The following is a 17,746-nucleotide window of genomic DNA, read 5'->3' as shown; positions in this document are numbered from 1 at the left end:
TTTGTTTTTTTTTTTAAATGTAATTATCAATATTACTGATATAATACTTAAATGCAGGGGCACGCGACACAGTTTAATATTTTATGTAACGCTTTGCACTCGCCTCTTCGCATACTCGATTATTATTATTTTTTTTATTATTATTATTATCTCGCATTATTTGATCTCAGTCTCAAAATTTTCAAATTTGCCGATGAAAATCACGCATTTGATCAGGGTGTGTAGGGTCAAGTTTCTTGCTGTAATAATAAAAAAAAAAAGTAATCTTTCAAATATTTTCATTCAATTTTCACGAATTAATTTTATTGATCAAGTTTAGTAACAAAATAAACATATATTTAGATTAAATGAAAATCTTTTACAAATTACTTAGATATTTTGTTAATAAATTTTAGTGATTCAATAAAATTTATCAACAAATTCGAGTAATTACATAATTTAATACGATTTAAAAAAAAGAAAAAAAAAACCCAAATTGATTGTCATTAAATTTGATTGAACAAGTTTTTAGCTTTTTTAAATAATAAATAGATTTTATACATTAAAAAAAAATTATGGTTTTCATTAACAAATTTCAGTAATTTCGTAAATTTTTGTAATTTAATTATTATAATAAATTTCGATAATAATTGATTATATTGAGCATGCGCAGGAGGCAATTCATGAAGCTTGCACGCGTAATCCAGAGTTAAAATTCGAATACAACGAGTCACTCAATGTGTTAAATAAATTGTCAATTCCGCAATTGTATTTGTTTCATTTTTTTTAAGCAATTGAAACTTGATATACGCTTTACGTTATAGTCGCGTTTAAAAAAAAAAAAATTTTTTTTGATAGCTTTCGTAGAAAAGGAAATCTACAGATATTGTCTTGATTTGAAAATAAAATTTTCAAAAGTAAAATTGTTCGAATTGAAAAAATAATAGGTATTCGTAAATTTCAGAGTTCAATAATGAAAATAGAAGAGAGAGAACAAACCAGAGTACAGAGAGCCATTTATTCTGTCATTTCTCGTACCACAGCTACCGATACAGTTTACATAAAAGACGTATGCAAACGTACATTCTCGTTACAGGTCAACTAACATGCTAAGTTTTGGTATCAATACAATTCTACAAGAAGTTGATTTTCAACGACGAAAGGTTTCCTTTGACATTTTCTAAATCGATTCGAACATCACCGCTTCCAAAAATATAAAAAAAAAAAAACTTTTGAGAAGCATAAAAATCTTACGAAGCTCTTTTTTTATCTTCCTTAGCTCCTGAATTTATCTCAGATTACTGTACTTTCTTTCACAAAAAAGAAAAAGGATTTTTTTTTTAAAATCGATTATCTAAAAGTCAGTTCTGTCAGTTATTTTTTTTTTTTTCATTCTATCTTGGTCTCATACAAACATGCGTCAACGGCAAAAAACCTGATAAAATATTACTCGAAATATAATGGAAACATTTATATATAAATATATATGTGAAGCAGAATACAATAACCTGTAATCAAGCAGCAGGAAGACTATTCGAGGAGGGGGAAATATGTTTTGTTTTTCTAAAACTGTGTCGTTGAACCAATTATTATAAAGATTTTGTTTAGTGAAAAGAAATTACACATAGGATATCGATCGTAGATGTGATACGCTTATTTTTTTTTTGTTTTTTTTGTTTTGTTTATTCGCGACTTAAGAAATACTGGTGATAAAGTACTGACAATCTATGCACATTATATATATATAATATAAAAAAAAAGAAAAAAGAGAATGCGAATTCGACGACATGACATCGTTTTCACCGCAGCAAAATACTTGCACTAATTTTTTTTATGTAGCTCATAAAAGTTCTAAAAATACATAAAAGGAATTTTTAACCCTAAGAAAAAAAAAACGTTGAATCGATGATGTCATTTAAATGTTCGACGACTCCCACTGATTCAGTTAAGATTAGAGAATTATCCGAAGTTTTTTTTTTATGTTTCATTATAAATAAGAAATGCAGCCGTTCAAGAATTTTAATTCGGACATACGCGATGCAAATCCTCCGATGCGTTTTTTTTTATTGACAATTATAAAAATTGCCTCACTAAATGCTTGCAATCTCACTATTTCGCAGGGTGCGTGTCGTTTTTTTTTTTTTTTGTTTTTAAATTACTTGATTTTTATTTTCTTGTTGCGTGCTCCATAACTCAACATGTGATTGGATGATTTTTTTTTATTATTACTTTTTTTTTTTGTATTTTTGTTTTTGGAGTAACCGTACGTGCGTACATAGGGTCACGCAATTGCTAAAAACCTTCCCTCCCCACCCCGACCTCCCACCTGCTCAATTGTTTTCTTTTGCTTAAACGTTATTAAGAGTTTGTTTTTCTTGTGTTTCATTTGTATACGCAAATAACACTCACTGCAGCTAAAGTTACGATACATCCGGATCTTCCACATCTTGCAACTGTTCTTTCTGTTCGCCTTCACCTGTTGGTCATTCAATCAAATCAGTTTCCATATTGTTAATAAAAGAAAATATATATATGTGATAATTGAAATTAAAAAAATCTAATTTTATTATTATTGAAGGGACACAAAGGATAAATTTAAGGATAGGAGTCTTACTAAATTTAAGAGTCAACGGTAATGGCAGTACCACGATTTTCATCAGCAGCTGCATCTTCAGGTAAGGATTCTAAATCGTAAAACTCTTTTTAAACGCGAATTTTTAATTATTAAAATTACTAATGACTAATAAATAAAAATAGAAAAAGGATTGTAAAAAAAAAAAAAAAAAATTCAATACAACTAACCATCTAACTGCATATCCGAGGTCCATAAGGTAAGATTGTCCCTGAGCAATTGCATAATAAGGGTGGAATCTTTATAACTCTCTTCAGAAAGGGTGTCGAGTTCCGCAATCGCATCGTCAAAAGCAGCCTTTGCTAAGCGACACGCTCTATCAGGACTGTTCAAAATTTCATAGTAGAACACAGAGAAATTGAGCGCTAGTCCTAGACGAATTGGATGAGTCGGTGGCAAATCCGTCATCGCGATATCACTTGCTGCTTTATAAGCAACAAGAGAATTTTCCGCTGCGTCCTTCCTATCATTGCCAATCGCAAACTCAGCCAAATAACGATGATAGTCTCCCTTCCTATTTTACAAAAACGGAAAAGAAAAAAAATTTTTAATTAATAAAAAAAAAGTTACATTTCATAAAAAAAAATAAATAAATAAATAAATAAATACTTACATTTTATAATAGAAAACTTTGGATTCGCCCGTTGTCGCACATGGGATTAAGTGCTTCTCCAAAACTCCAAGAATATCAGCACATATATCTCTAAGCTCCTTTTCTACCTGGGATCGGTACTGCCGAATCATTTCCAATTTCTCTTCTGCTCCTTTGTTCTCTTCTTTCTGTTCGATACTTGAAATTATTCGCCATGATGCTCTCCTCGCACCAATTACATTTTTGTACGCGACTGATAATAAATTCCTTTCCTCAACAGTAAGTTCAACATTTAGTGAAGCTACTTTCTTCATTGCCTCCACCATTTCTACAATAAAAAAAGAAGAAAAGATTCATCAATTTAATTCTTAAAAATTCCAAAAATCATTGATTCCAATGAGAAATATAAAAGTAACTAAGCTTTCATTTAAATTAAATTTTTTTTGAGACTTTTATTGATTTCTCATGTGAAATTACTCACCTTTAAATTATTTAAATAAATATATAAACTTTATTTGCATATAAAGTGCAAAGGCGAAAGTGAGGTGACAATATATTGCAACCCTCCCTCTCATCGGGAAATAAAAATAGCCATGAAAATGTTATGTTCGATGTAAAATATCGTCATTGTTAGTCATAAAAATATTTTCTTTTTAATTTTCCTTAATTCACTTTTCAATAATATTTAAAATTCTAAAATTTAATTTCAAAATTATCAAATAAATACAGTAATGATTAATTAGTAAATCAAAATACTTTCATTTTTATAATAATTTAGATATGAAAAATATTTTCCTCCTTTAAAATGTCTAAAATTTTTTAATGACTGAACATTGAAAAACAGAATTTTTACTTAATTTATGAAACAAAAATTTGAGCTATATTATTATATTTAGACAAGATTCAAAGTTGCTTGCACTAATTAAAATTACATTTAATAATTAATTTAAAAATCACTCTTCAAAATACAGTCAAGTGAAAATTGTGTTTTAAGAGAAACGAAAAGCAATTTGTGTCATGTTTAAAATGTACGATAATTTACAAAGTGCTTAAAACTTTATTCAATCACAAAATTACATAATTAAAATACAATAAATGTGAATACAACATGTGATAATTTTTTAATTATCTCACTGAATGCTTCAAATTAAATATAAAATATATTTTATTTAAACTTGTTTAAAGCAAAAAATTAAAAAAAAAAAATAAATAATAAATAAAATAAAAACGAATTTTTAGTTTTACAATTGATGTTTCTTTATTGATATTCGCATTGTTATAATTATAGTGAAAAAAAGCAGTACAATAAAAAATCGAGTGAATAACAAATTTATAAAATTTAAATAATGTCACTGAAAATTAGTGTAAATCGAGTATAGAAGCTTAAGTGTACAGGAACAGAGGATAGCGGACGCAGATCAATACTTTCCTTCAGCTATGACCTCCCTTCCTTCTCTCACCCTCTAACCGAGCTCACCCTTCGCCTGCTTTTGCAACCCTCAAATTTAAACCCCTACTTTTAACACCTACCACCACAATTATACAAATAGTAACAATTGTTTGATTAAATACACCTGATTTCCCATTAATAAAAACCCTGATAAAAAGTAATAGTCATTATGTGCGTTCTTGATTATGACATTCCTACTTAATCTTTTTTTATACATATATATTTTTTAAATCATAAAATATATATCTTAATTTCAGAAATATTTTTTACTTCTCTATTCAATCAATCCAATCACATTGTTTTCTATTTAATTTCCAAAAAAAAAAATATTTTCTCTATAAGATACAAATTTTTAAGTTACATTTATTTTATCGAGTTAAAATTTTTATTTATTTAAAGAAACTATATAAAGTACGAAGTTTACGGCAAACGTTAAATAATTAATAATATTTATAAAAAAAAAAAATCACATTGAAAATAATTTTATAAAACATTTTTCAATACTCAAAAAGGTTGTGAATAAAATATTTTTTCAAGTCTTGAAAAATACACCTGTTTTTTGAATAATTATTTGCCTAATAAAAAAGCAACATTGCAAAACAATTTGGATAATCGGATGACGCAAAAGAAGAAAAGGAGTGGAAACTAGTGTAAACGAGGAATGTGAGCGTGAATTTTTTTTTTTTTTTTTGCAGTGTCTTACAGCGTAGATAATATGACAGTCGTTTAAAAATTATGTGTCAGTCACGTGACGCAGTAAAATACATTGGAAATCGGCGTTACTATTTATGAATGCAAATGAAATAAGAAGCGATAGTGAAAAAAATCACATTAGAGATTAATTTTGATGAAAAAGTAGGATAAAAAGAGCGTCCTTTTAACGAAAGTAAAAAGTAAAAATTTCTGAAAGATGATTATTTTTCATGAAGCCGATTTCTTTAACGCATTCAAGGCCAGGGGCTGCAAGAGAGCACGTTACTACGTAGGTAGGTACGTAGTATGCTGGCGATCGGTGGGTGTCGTGTCTATGCGTCATTTCAATGCGAAGACTAATATGAAAGGTTCATTGGGATCCGGTTCAAAACGCTTAGCAACACTGAATTTAAGATGCGTCTATCCTTATAATATTCACAATTCAAGAATCTTATTAATAAACAAGACAGAAAGTCAAGAGTTTAAGATTGAAGTCAAAAAAATTCCAGATGAATGGAAATTCTCCGGGCAAGCTTGGAAAAAGGGAGGGTCGCTTCCGAAGACGAAACACCGACCGGCATCTCATCAGTCAAAATTTGACGTTTCACTATAAATTTTGACAGATAACACAATTATATTTAAATAAAAAAACGTTGTAAATGTGACGCGGTGAAAAATTGGCTTGAGCGATTAAAATGAAGCGTTCAATGAGACACTTTTACAGCCAAGTGGATACACCACCGATTTCAGATTTTTCAAGGAGCGGTAGGAACCAATTTTTCCAAAAAATATCAACTCACCATCGTAGCGTTCAGCCTGTTCAGCAAGCTTTGCTTTGTAAACATTGTCGTCCCGTTCCGACATCCTGGATGCACACGGATTTTTTTAAGGATAAAAACGGATGAGATATGAGAATTCACACCAGATACGCGTATATCCGAAACACAGACACTTCGTCAGATCGCCGCTAGCAAACTGCCAAAGATGGCGGCGCCCGCCGAAAGCAGTCCCTCGCGCATACGCTCCGTTCTTCAGATTAATGCGCGTGACGTCACGAAAATAAAGCGCGCGCAATTTCAAAATTTCATAAAATCAATGTCTACAAGATTAATCAATACTTTTTTTTCTCAAAGTCATTAAAATTACAAATATAATATTACAATTATTGTTAATTACTTTTGTAAATATTATTAATTAAATATGACAAAAATTAAAAAATAAATATTTTTTTAATTTCCATTTAAAACTATAATTGAGAAAAAGAAAAAAATGATTATAAAGTTAATTTAACTTGTTGGGGACTATGGAAACTACGTTTTGTTGCCCTAGAGGAGATATAAGTCAACGTAAACATAATTAATAAAAAAAATTTGATAAAATTAAAAAAATACGATTAAATTTTTCAAAAAAATTTCGCCCAACGTGGGGCTCGAACCCACGACCCTGAGATTAAGAGTCTCATGCTCTACCGACTGAGCTAGCCGGGCAATGAAAGATTTTTCGAAAATCTTCTCTACACTCTTCGATTAAAATAATAATATTTTTTGTTTAAATTATATATTAAAATAAACATTTTTCATTAAAAGTCCTCACACTATTTTATAATTGGCATTAAATTTGAAAAAATTTTCAGAATTTGTCCATAATGATTTACTTTAACACACCCTATAGTAGAATGAATGATCCAGACAATACCGTATGTTTTCAATTTGTTTAAGAACCCTGTTTATAAGATTTCAAAGAACAAAGAAAACTAAAGTCAATAATGTGTAGAAAAAAATATTTAAAAAAAAATAATTTTAAAGAATATTTTTTATTTAAAATTAATTAAAAAATTTTAATAAAAGATTTTCTTTTTAAAAATATATTTATCTTTTGTCCTTTCATTTTAATGACCAAGAAATTATTTTATATAGCTACGCTCCTGAGCGCTATTGTTTCCAGACAATATTCTCAAAACAAAATAATCATTTCGCTCTGTTTAAAGAAAGAAAAATAAATTTTGAAATTGAAAGTAACAATCATTTAAGTAATAATGGAAGATTTCGTTGAATTAGCCAGTTCATGGAATTTTTTTTAATGGAACACCGAGTACATTAATTTTTGTCTGGGAGACTTCGCAGACGCAGTTTCTGTCAAGCACCACGAACCTGACCAGTTAGTTGACCGATCTCACGTTAAGAAATAATCCATCTTTTTCTGCTTTTCCTGTCACTTGTCACCTGTACACAGGCGATTAATGGATTCATAAGATAATGAAAGAGCTTAGGAGGAAACGAAACTTCGGAGAAACCAGGTAAGTTGTTTTTTTTTTTTAAAAAACAATAAAATTGAAAGAGAATTCATTTGAGAATACGGTAGTTTTAGTCTTTAGAGCTAGAGGCCAGTCACGTGACCTCTCTGTTTACCAAAATGGTGATCCTCTCTTTTTTAAAACCATTTTTAACTACTTTAGCCATCCATTAAAAATTTCTGACACTTTAAATTATTAATTCTCAACATTAAAATTTCAAAATTTATTTGACGCATTATATTAAATGCAAAAAAACTCTAAATGTTACGCATGAATGCACTCTGGAATTTCTCTTTTGAGCGAATGTAATCTACATTGTTTCGCTTTGATTTTCTACCTTTTTGCTAATTGTTTATACTCTTTTAAAAGTAATAATTATGAAACAAGTGGAATTCGATTATGCTTGTCAGTGCGGTTAAAACTGTTTTTCATCTACGATCGATTTTCATCACCATGAAATACAAATCAATTTCAAGATTCTATTCTAATAAAAAAAAACATTGGAGGCTTGGATATAACTAGAATTCATAAAAAAAAAATTACGACCTAATAATATTGACAGGTATTTTTTCGAATTTAATTTAAAACTGCCAAATAAAAACAACTGTTGATTTAATTACAATTACTAATTTAATAATGTGATAAGAATTCTCAAAAAAAAAAATTTATTGAGATAATTTTCTTAATTGTGCAGTGAATGAAAGTGGTCTAGTTCACTTTCTAATTGTTTTTTTTTTTTTTCCTTTCTTTGGGAAATAAAATGTGTGAATATATTGCGTATAAAGTGTGCAGGTCAAGATTTGATTTTTAAAAATAGTGTTATGTAAAAATTTAGACATTTCAGTTCTAGTTTCATGCACTCTTACTTCTCAAGGCATTGTATTAAAGATGGTATTTAAAGAGAATTAAAGTTGCATATATAATTATGGCTAACGCAACATTCTTAATATAAGAAACGAGTTGAGATGTAAATTGTGCTCCAAATATAAATGTTTTAAACACACGTTAATTAATTTTTATCTCAAATTCAGATGGTGACCGAAGTTTAAGACGTCCAAATTACTTTCCAAATTAATATGTTTACTACAAAAAGGTATTTTATTTAATTTATAATTTTAATTTTGATACTATATATATATATTTTTTGTATTTATCTTGAAGCAGAAATTTATTAATATTTATTATTTTACAAAATTTTTTATCAAAAAAAAAAAATTTTTTTTTTATACTTATGATCCAGAAATAGGTGATTTTTAATTTAATCTTTTACTTCAAGATTTATTGATATTTGAAAGTGAAGAAAGTATTTTTAGAAAAATCACGAAATTTTTTTATAATACAATAATAATATACCTTTTTATAAATTTTTTTTTTTTTCATTAACTTTGCTTTAAATATTTCCAATAAATTACAAAAGGCGAGTGTATATACAACATGCAAATAATTCTCTCATCGTTTATTATATTAAGGCGTGTTACAAGTTATTTTCTCACATTATGAAAATAGATTTACGTAACATATATCCAGTATCGCAAAATGTGATTCAAATATTGTATATAGTATATGTATTTTTTTTTTTTTCTGAAAGCACTGTTATCAGTAACTTCTAAATAAATTATAAACAAGAACGATTTGAAAAAAATATTTAGCAAAAGGAGGATAATTATATATTATAATTATATAAATTAAAAATAATGTTCTGATAAAAGCGCGAATTTAAAAAGTTTTAATATTATAAAAGGATATATTTTTATAAATTAAAAAATGTTTGGGGAAATTATTAACAATTTTCAATATATCAATAATTCAGAAAAAAAAAACCTCATTACGATAATGAATGAATTTTTTTTTCTTTTAATTTACAGCTGTGACTGCAGGTGATCTCAAATGCTGGTTATCAGGAGTGCAATAAAAGGCATCTAAATGTCGCTCCACATCCTAGTATAACATCACCTGCAACGGCCAGGAGTTATCTAATCATGGCCACCAATCAAGTGGATTACCAGTGGTAGGTTTTAAGATATATGAAAGATTATTTTTAAAAGCTTTACAAAAAAAAATTAACATTCAAATCTTTGGTGTAATTTTGCAAAATGTTTGACGTTGTTTGGCAATTTAATTCTGTCAAGGACAGAAATTATATTCTTTGTAAGCGTTAAATAATAATAATAATAATAATAATAATATTCGACTTTGCAAATCCTGTCCACTCAGAAGATTTTTAAAAATACAGAATTTCTTTTTCCTTTGCACGGTAGAATAATAATAAAATGTATGAGATTGAATTAATTAATTATTAAAATAATTAATGAGATTGAATTGAAGAATTGACTGAATTAATTTTTTGTTTTAGGGCTTATTCTATAATGGACTCGTCCAGGGTATCCACTTTTTTAATATCGATACTGCTAATTGTTTATGGCAGTTTTCGATCTCTAAATATGGAACAAGAAGCAAGAGAAAGGGAAAAGGAAAAAGAGAGAAATAATCTTTTATCTGGTATTCCAAGCACTGGAAATGGGGAAAATACAGGGGGAAGTGTGCAGACATTGGATACAATGCACGCTCTTTGTCTACCTCTTGGTGCTTCCATATCGTTGCTTGTCATGTTTTTCTTTTTTGACAGTATGCAAATGCTGTTTGCAATTTGCACAGCCAGTAAGTCTTTTAATTTTGTTGTTTAAAAATGAAAAATTTCATAGAATATATCAAATTAATTTTTTTTTCTTTTCAGTTATAGCCACTGTTGCATTGGCATTTCTTCTTTTACCAATGTGTCAGTACATTATTCGTCCCTGTTCAGACGGTAATAAAATATCATTTGGAGTCTGTGGAAGGTTTACAGGAGCAGAGTTATTATCATTTTCATTGAGCGTCAGCATAGTTTGCATATGGGTATTGACTGGTCATTGGTTACTCATGGATGCTATGGGAATGGGTCTCTGTGTTGCATTTATAGCTTTCGTCCGTCTCCCTAGTCTCAAGGTTTCCACGTTGCTTCTTACAGGACTTTTAATATACGATGTCTTTTGGGTCTTTTTTTCATCTTATATATTCAGCACAAACGTTATGGTTAAGGTAATAAAACATGAATTCATCTAATGAACAAAATTTTTCATTTTTATATATTTTCAAAAACAGGATGTCTAATAAGGATTGAGAAAAAAAATTCCCTGACTTTTCCATGACTCCTCCCTGATATTTTTTGATTTTTCCCTGACTTTTTAATAACCTTATTTCTGCTTTCTTTGGACATTTGGTTACTGACATATTTAACAATAAATTAATTTCTAATGGTAGTAACAAATGGTAATAAAAACCATTCAAGTTTTTTTAGATTAAAAAATTTTTCAATTCACAAAAAATTTTAATTTTTGTAGAAATTTACAGAAATTTCCCTCATTTTCCCTAACCGTTAGACACCCTGAAAAAGAAAATTTATTAAAAATGCAAAAATTTTGTTCGTTTCAAGATGAATATCATCTTTGCCAGTTTCATTAAAATCAATCATCTCTTGCTATTTGAAATTCAAACTGGTTAAATTGAATTTTCACAGGTAGCTACACGTCCGGCGGATAATCCAGTGGGTCTAGTTGCTAGGAGATTTCACTTGGGAAGTGTTGCGCGAGAAGCACCAAAGCTCTCATTACCTGGAAAATTAGTTTTTCCATCGATGCATCAATCGGGACATTTTTCCATGTTGGGTCTTGGTGATGTTGTAATGCCAGGACTTTTACTTTGCTTTGTATTACGATACGATGCATATAAAAAAACACAATTAATACCCGGTGGTTGCGAAGCGGGCGTACCTCCACCTCGACATCTTAGTCGCATCAGCTACTTCCATTGCTCTCTCATTGGTTATTTTCTCGGTCTACTTACTGCCACAGTCAGCTCCGAGGTGTTCAAAGCTGCACAGCCTGCCTTATTGTACCTCGTGCCCTTTACACTATTGCCATTATTAACAATGGCATATTTAAAGGTAATTTTCATTCACATTTATATTATACGAAATAACAAAAAAAAAAAAAAAAAAAAAAATTCCAATGAAAATTATTATCAATTAATTTTTAGGGTGATTTACGTCGAATGTGGAGTGAACCTTTCATATCTCAAGTACCAACAAAACATATGGAGGTTTGACAGCTCTCTAATGCATTCTCGCAATTTCTATTGGACATGTTCTTATAAAGCATCTCATTCATTTTTCACATCAGTATCATTTCTACGTAAGTAAACCTGTCGTTTCATTATAGATGAGACATTTTTTTATTCTCGTCATTAAGATGTTAACGTAATTCACATCAACAGAAAAATGAACAAGGACTGTATGTAACTATAGGCATATATTATATTATTATTATTATTATTATTAATATTATTATTATTCAGTGATTTATTTAATTTAACATATAGCTTGTTAAAAAAAGAGAGTGGAGTAACAAAAAATGTGTTGGCATTTAAAGAAACGAACAAAATTATTTATATAGGAATTGCAATCTGATATAAGGAATTATTTCATATAAATAAACGATATAAGAATCATATCGTATTCTTAATACGAATTTTAAGATTATTGGAAATTTTTCAAATGCTTGTTAATTCCTTTTATTCTAGTTGTATAGAAATTAAGAGAAAAAATTTCGGGTTTAAAACCTTGTTGAATATTTACAGTTTTATGCGATCATAAAAGTTTTTAAAAACAAAAGATAAAAAAAAGGAACTATGTACAAAAGTAACATCTAAAAGAATATTATCGTCAAAGCACGATTGCGAACAATGATGGAAATTTTGTGGATATGTTACCAATTTGAAAAATAATTCCGCTTGTAAATGATCGTGTTTAATTTTAAAATCCTCTTATTTTCTAAAATGCTCCACTCTAAAAGTTGTTATTAGTCTATATATATATATATATTGATATATAAATACAGGAGATTTTTTTTTAATTTATTATATTAACAGATTGTCACCCCCTCCCAATTGTACGTAAAACATAGGATTTACTTCCGGTAACAAAAAGATTGTAAAAAAAAAAATGTTACTCGAAGAAATACACGATTAATCCAGTAAATGCAAATTTAGGTTGTGATCGTATTTTAAAGTTTGCTTTAGTTTGATACGAAGTTATATTTGTGTAAATATATTCATTATTATTTCTACATGAACAAAAAAAATCATTTGAAATTTTGGATTTGCAGTTTTCTGCAGGCAGAGTTACTAAAGGTCGAGCTTCTCTTTATTTCTCGATAAAAAAAAAGAGTTACTAGGTGGAGTTAAGTTCTACCTTATAAAGATAAAAAAAAATTTAAGCTCTACGTTATAAAGATAAAATCTCTACCTATCTTAAAGCTAAAGAATTAAACTCTACATTAAAGACAAAGAATTAAGTTCTTGATAACAGTCACAAAAATCTGAGAATTACTCATTTACATAAAATATATAAAAAAAAAATTTTTAACTTGTTAAAAAAAAGTTCTTGCTATGGATGGGATTCTTTTGACATTTTAATTTACTTGCTTTTATTGTAAGACTGAAAATATTATTAAAAAAAGAAAAAAAAAATGCCAATTGATAGAATGAATTCTGTTAAAAAACAAATTCATTTAAATATGAATATATTTAGTTATTATAAGTGTTCGATCGATAATAAATTGATCACCATTTTATATATTAATGCATTATATATGATCAATTATAATATTACAATATACTGGAATCGTAAATTTATTCACGAGTAATCATTGTCTGCACTAGACTTGCAAGCGATAAATTTTTTTGAAAAATGCAATGATTTAAAAAAAAAAAAATTATATCATTCAAGTTAAAACGATTAAATTATGTGAAAAAGATATTTCAAGATATAAAAATGTAAGATTAGATTTTAAGTCTCTATTAATTGTAGATATTCTACTGATTTCGATAAGTTTCTTCCCAATGCAATGCCTGCCCGTCCATAGCACAAGCGATTTTTCCCCGCCTCTTTCATTTTTATTTTTTTACATATGCAAGAATTAATGAACAAAAAAAATTAATTAAATTATTAAAAATAAGAAAAAATATTAAAAAAAAAGAGAATTTAATTATATAGACATTTTTTTTCAAAATTATGGTAAAATTAAATTTAAATATTATAATACAAAAAAATGTAGAAAAAAAAATTTTTTATTTTCATTGAAAAATGTCTTGTTAAACGTATATAATTAACTATTCAGTAAGTTAATGTGAACAAAAATTAAATTATTAATAATAATAATTTATTATTATGAAATAACTTTTACTATATACATTAGTTAAAGGATATATTGTTTTATACTATTATTTTTAATAGATTTATTTGGAAAAGACTGTTCGATACAAATAACATTTTTTTTTTTTTTTTGTACATTCACAGTTAAGAGGTGAAATTTAACTTTTGTACAAGAAGTTTGTATCTTACAAACAAACAAAAAAACTGGCATTTCATTATAATAATTAACGAAATAACATAGAGTTCTGTAATACAAATCTATATCTAGATTGCAGATTAAAATAGTAGAACTGAAAAAAACATTGTACAATAAACGATGATTCCTCACGATGACAAAATTTATATTTTATTTCATCTTTCTTTTTAGTAGACTGTTATTATTATTTCTTTTATCATATACATAAATCTAAAAAAAAAATATTACCTTCCCCATTTTAATTGAGCTTAGTATATTTATTTAAAAGAATTTTTATGCAAAACTATTGTTTCATTTAAACAAAAAAAAAATTCTTTTCTGTTTGTTATCTTATCTTTTTTTTTATTGACTGCGTGAAGGCTTTCAAACATTTTTTCACCTCGTGTGTATGTGTGTTATTTAAGCTTAATTAAAAATACAAATAAAGAAAAAGTAAATTTATCACAGTTTACAGTCATTTAGGACAACCTTTATTTATCTACTCATGTATTCATGAGATTTTTTTTTTTGACTATTCTAATTTTTAACGAGCATTATTTATTAATAATGAAAAAATATAGTTACTTATTACTAGACTAAAAATGCAATATATTGTCATTTTATTAATTTTTTTTTTATTAAACTTATTGAAATTAATGTATAAAATATAATTATTCCGTCAAAACGCCTATAGGACAAAAAGTCTTAAGAAAAAATTTTTGTATACTATTATGAATCAAGAAAATTGGCATTGGATTTATTTACACACTACTTTGATTGATCGTCACGTTGTCTAACTTCCTTTTTATGTTTTCTAATTCATTCATGTCCGTTACAGAAGTCTCGCACTTATAAACAACCAATGAATGATAAAAATGAACGGCAAATGCAACAAAAACAATGAGCACAGGTATCACAATTACAGTACTTGCTGTAGCAGCAGTAAATGAATAATCCCAAAATTTCACCCAACACAAAATAGCGACCTCAACAAGAAAGAGAAAAAGTCCTAATACTGTTGAAAATGCCCAGGCCAATTCAATAAAACCTCTCATTCGTTCGTGTGGTGATTCCGTAACAAGACTGGCGACTTGAAGTTTACTAATTGCCTCTACATTTGGCAGAAGATATGTGCTTATCATTAATGCGAATATATGAACAGAAACTAGTACAGTTGTACAGACGGCAAACATTACGAATAGCCATTCAGGAACTTCTGTTGGCTCATTTATTTGCAACTCTACCATAGCCACCTAAAAATTAATAAAAAATCAAAATCTTTCCTTTCTTCACCACTACCAAGTTTTTATTATTAATTCTTTAATTATCAAAAATAATTTGTTAATTCAAAGATTTATGAGTGAAAACTTAAATTAGAAAAACTCATTTTTTTTAATAATAGAAATTTTCTTAATTTTTTTTTTTTTTAAATAAAGAAGTAATCCTGGATTATTGTGGAATTATTTCCAAATAGAACTGACTCTTATCTTCTTTCATTGACTGAATCATAAAACTACTTCTCAAAATTGTAATAATCTTTTATTATACTTTTGTTGACTTCATGGCCAATTTATTATAATAGAATTGTAATTTTTTAAGAAACAATTTTTTAATTCTTCATCATAAACATGAAATTTAATGTATTTTCAAATTGTTTTTTTTTTTAAGAAACTTATTTTAAAAAAAGTATTTCCAGATAAATTAAAAAAAAAACTTATTATTTTTATGATTCTTCTTGTTTATTATTACGGATATAGAATTTATAAGAAAAAAAAAATACATGACTTTAATGATGATGCGCTTTAAGGCACAAATGATTGAAAACATGTTTGAAGTTTAAATTAAAAAGCAGCTGCATAAATCAATTTCAAAAATTCACTTGAAAATAAATTTTCCTTTTCTCAAAAAAACAAACAGTTTGGAAATATAAAAAAAAAAATTAAAATTATTTTAGTAATTTTCTGGAAATATTTTTTTTTCAACAAAGAGACAAAATTCTCAAAAAGAAAATTTCTATTAATAAAAAAACCTGAGAATCTCATAATATTTTCGATTATTTATATAATTTATATTTTTATTATTATCTATATTGTTTAATAATTATCTATTAAAAATTGATTGTCCACGATGCATAATAATTTTTTTTTTTTTACTACCGAATCGAATTATTTGTCATTTTTGAATTAAACCAATTTTCACCGCTATAATTAAATGTCACTTTTAATAATTGATGTATTTATTTTGTTTCAGTTATACTTCCTCACCATTGCAAAACCACTTAAAAGTTCAGATGTGGTTGCAGTGGCTTTAAGTTTTGCTCTACTCATATGCAATCTTCTCCATGAGAGACCTTCTGGTCCATTTTGATCTTCCAATGCATCGGGGCCAGATCCATTTTGTTTATGTGAACCATTATTACACATACAACAACAATTACAATTTTGATTATTAATTGGTAAATGATTTCCAGATTGTGAATTATTTGACATTAATTTCATCATATCAACAGCTATATATCTATTTTGATGACGATTTCTTGGTGAAAGAATTAATTCACTTTGAGCCGGTGAAATACCCGAATAATTTGAATCTACATATTGTGTTTGTCTAGATAAATGACCCATTGACAATGGTCTTGATCTTTGGCCATAAGTTGTCTTCCAAGTCGATTGTGAAATATCTATTTGCGTCGACTTGCTCGATTTACCTGGTGGATCATCCGAGGCTCCTAAATTCAAATTAGCTCTCGTTTCTTCTCTCTCAATTGAGGATTTTTCTTCCTTGAGAAAAAATAAATTTGCCCTACCCACCTCCAAATTGTCGTTAATCATCATTTTTTTTCAGATATCGTTGCTATTTCATAAAGAATATTTTCTTTTTTCCAATGCGAAATATAAATATGAGAGTATTTGATTTATCAGCTTAAATTTCAATTAGTATTAAAATATTATTTATCGTCTTTTCATTACATCTCTTCAGTATAAGATTTTTACACAATCCAGATTTACTACCTCGACATTTTTAAGACTAATATTCTTCTTCCGTTAACTAATGACTCCTTTGAGAATGTTGAAACGTGATGCAACTGATCCGCTTTCAATGAAAAAAAAATGTGATGACTTTAGGTCCTTTACATTGTTTTAATTATATTTCTTCACTAAATTTTTATTTTTTCAATTGAGAGATTCATTTTTTTCTTTCCATTTTTCGTCACTTGAAAAAAATAAACAGTTTTTTAAAACACAAGTTTATTTCTTCTTTAACAAATTGAGGAAACTGCTAATTTTTTTTAACACCTTTAAAAAGCAAGTCACTTTTGTGACACATTTAAAAAATAAATTTTTCGACACATTACAAATCCATTTGTTTAAACATTGTGTAAAACAAGAATTGTTTTTAAACGCGAAAAACTGTACTTTAAAAAAAAAAATTAATTGACGCACTTGAAGTAATATTTATAAAAATTTGTTATTAATGTTTATTTATATAATTTATTTATAGGATGCAAAGAGGGAAAAAAAAGAAACGTGCGTGAAATATAGAAAAGTCAACTGATGACTCTGAACTCTTGATAGTAACTGAGACGTTACAGCAAAGTGTATCCATTCCTATTCGAATCATAACAATAGTACTAATTGCCTTCAAGCCATATCGGACACATAATAACTAACTATATATGCAC

The 17,746-nt window shown here is 27.5% G+C and overlaps 3 protein-coding genes and 1 non-coding gene across 6 annotated transcripts; 1 reads left to right on the top strand and 3 right to left on the bottom strand.

Moving 5' to 3' along the window:
* Nucleotides 1–983: 983 nt before the first annotated feature.
* On the bottom strand, nucleotides 984–6,344 carry LOC127289718 (14-3-3 protein epsilon). The gene is made up of 4 exons (XM_051317829.1): nucleotides 6,147–6,344; nucleotides 3,225–3,531; nucleotides 2,782–3,125; nucleotides 984–2,455 (listed from the first exon to the last, which is right to left on the bottom strand). The coding sequence occupies exons 1-4, from the start codon at nucleotides 6,208–6,210 to the stop codon at nucleotides 2,400–2,402; spliced, it is 771 nt and encodes a 256-aa protein (XP_051173786.1). The 5' UTR covers nucleotides 6,211–6,344; the 3' UTR covers nucleotides 984–2,399.
* Nucleotides 6,345–6,760: 416 nt separating this feature from the next.
* Nucleotides 6,761–6,833, bottom strand: Trnak-cuu (transfer RNA lysine (anticodon CUU)). Its single transcript has one exon. It is a non-coding gene; the product is annotated as a tRNA-Lys (tRNA).
* Nucleotides 6,834–7,277: 444 nt separating this feature from the next.
* On the top strand, nucleotides 7,278–12,210 carry LOC127289630 (signal peptide peptidase-like 3). 3 transcript variants are annotated; one of them, XM_051317699.1, is made up of 7 exons: nucleotides 7,278–7,642; nucleotides 8,671–8,732; nucleotides 9,505–9,647; nucleotides 9,993–10,297; nucleotides 10,374–10,717; nucleotides 11,196–11,621; nucleotides 11,714–12,210. In XM_051317699.1, exons 3-7 carry the CDS (start codon nucleotides 9,619–9,621, stop codon nucleotides 11,780–11,782), a joined length of 1,173 nt encoding a protein of 390 aa, XP_051173656.1. In that variant the 5' UTR covers nucleotides 7,278–7,642; nucleotides 8,671–8,732; nucleotides 9,505–9,618; the 3' UTR covers nucleotides 11,783–12,210. The 3 variants fall into 3 exon arrangements, with proteins under 3 accessions (XP_051173656.1, XP_051173664.1, XP_051173673.1); XM_051317716.1 differs by lacking the exon at nucleotides 7,278–7,642 and adding an exon at nucleotides 7,791–8,201; XM_051317707.1 differs by lacking the exon at nucleotides 8,671–8,732.
* Nucleotides 12,211–14,676: 2,466 nt separating this feature from the next.
* LOC127289647 (calcium release-activated calcium channel protein 1-like) lies at nucleotides 14,677–17,746 on the bottom strand. The gene is made up of 2 exons (XM_051317728.1): nucleotides 16,329–17,746; nucleotides 14,677–15,317 (listed from the first exon to the last, which is right to left on the bottom strand). Exons 1-2 carry the CDS (start codon nucleotides 16,896–16,898, stop codon nucleotides 14,826–14,828), a joined length of 1,062 nt encoding a protein of 353 aa, XP_051173685.1. The 5' UTR covers nucleotides 16,899–17,746; the 3' UTR covers nucleotides 14,677–14,825.

Source organism: Leptopilina boulardi, unplaced genomic scaffold (assembly GCF_019393585.1).
Source record: "Leptopilina boulardi isolate dan_hultmark-lab unplaced genomic scaffold, ZJU_Lbou_2.1 LbouV2_123, whole genome shotgun sequence".
NCBI classification, from domain to species: domain Eukaryota; kingdom Metazoa; phylum Arthropoda; class Insecta; order Hymenoptera; family Figitidae; genus Leptopilina; species Leptopilina boulardi.
Note: the sequence above shows the minus strand (reverse complement) of the source record. Positions and strands in the feature narration are given on the sequence as shown.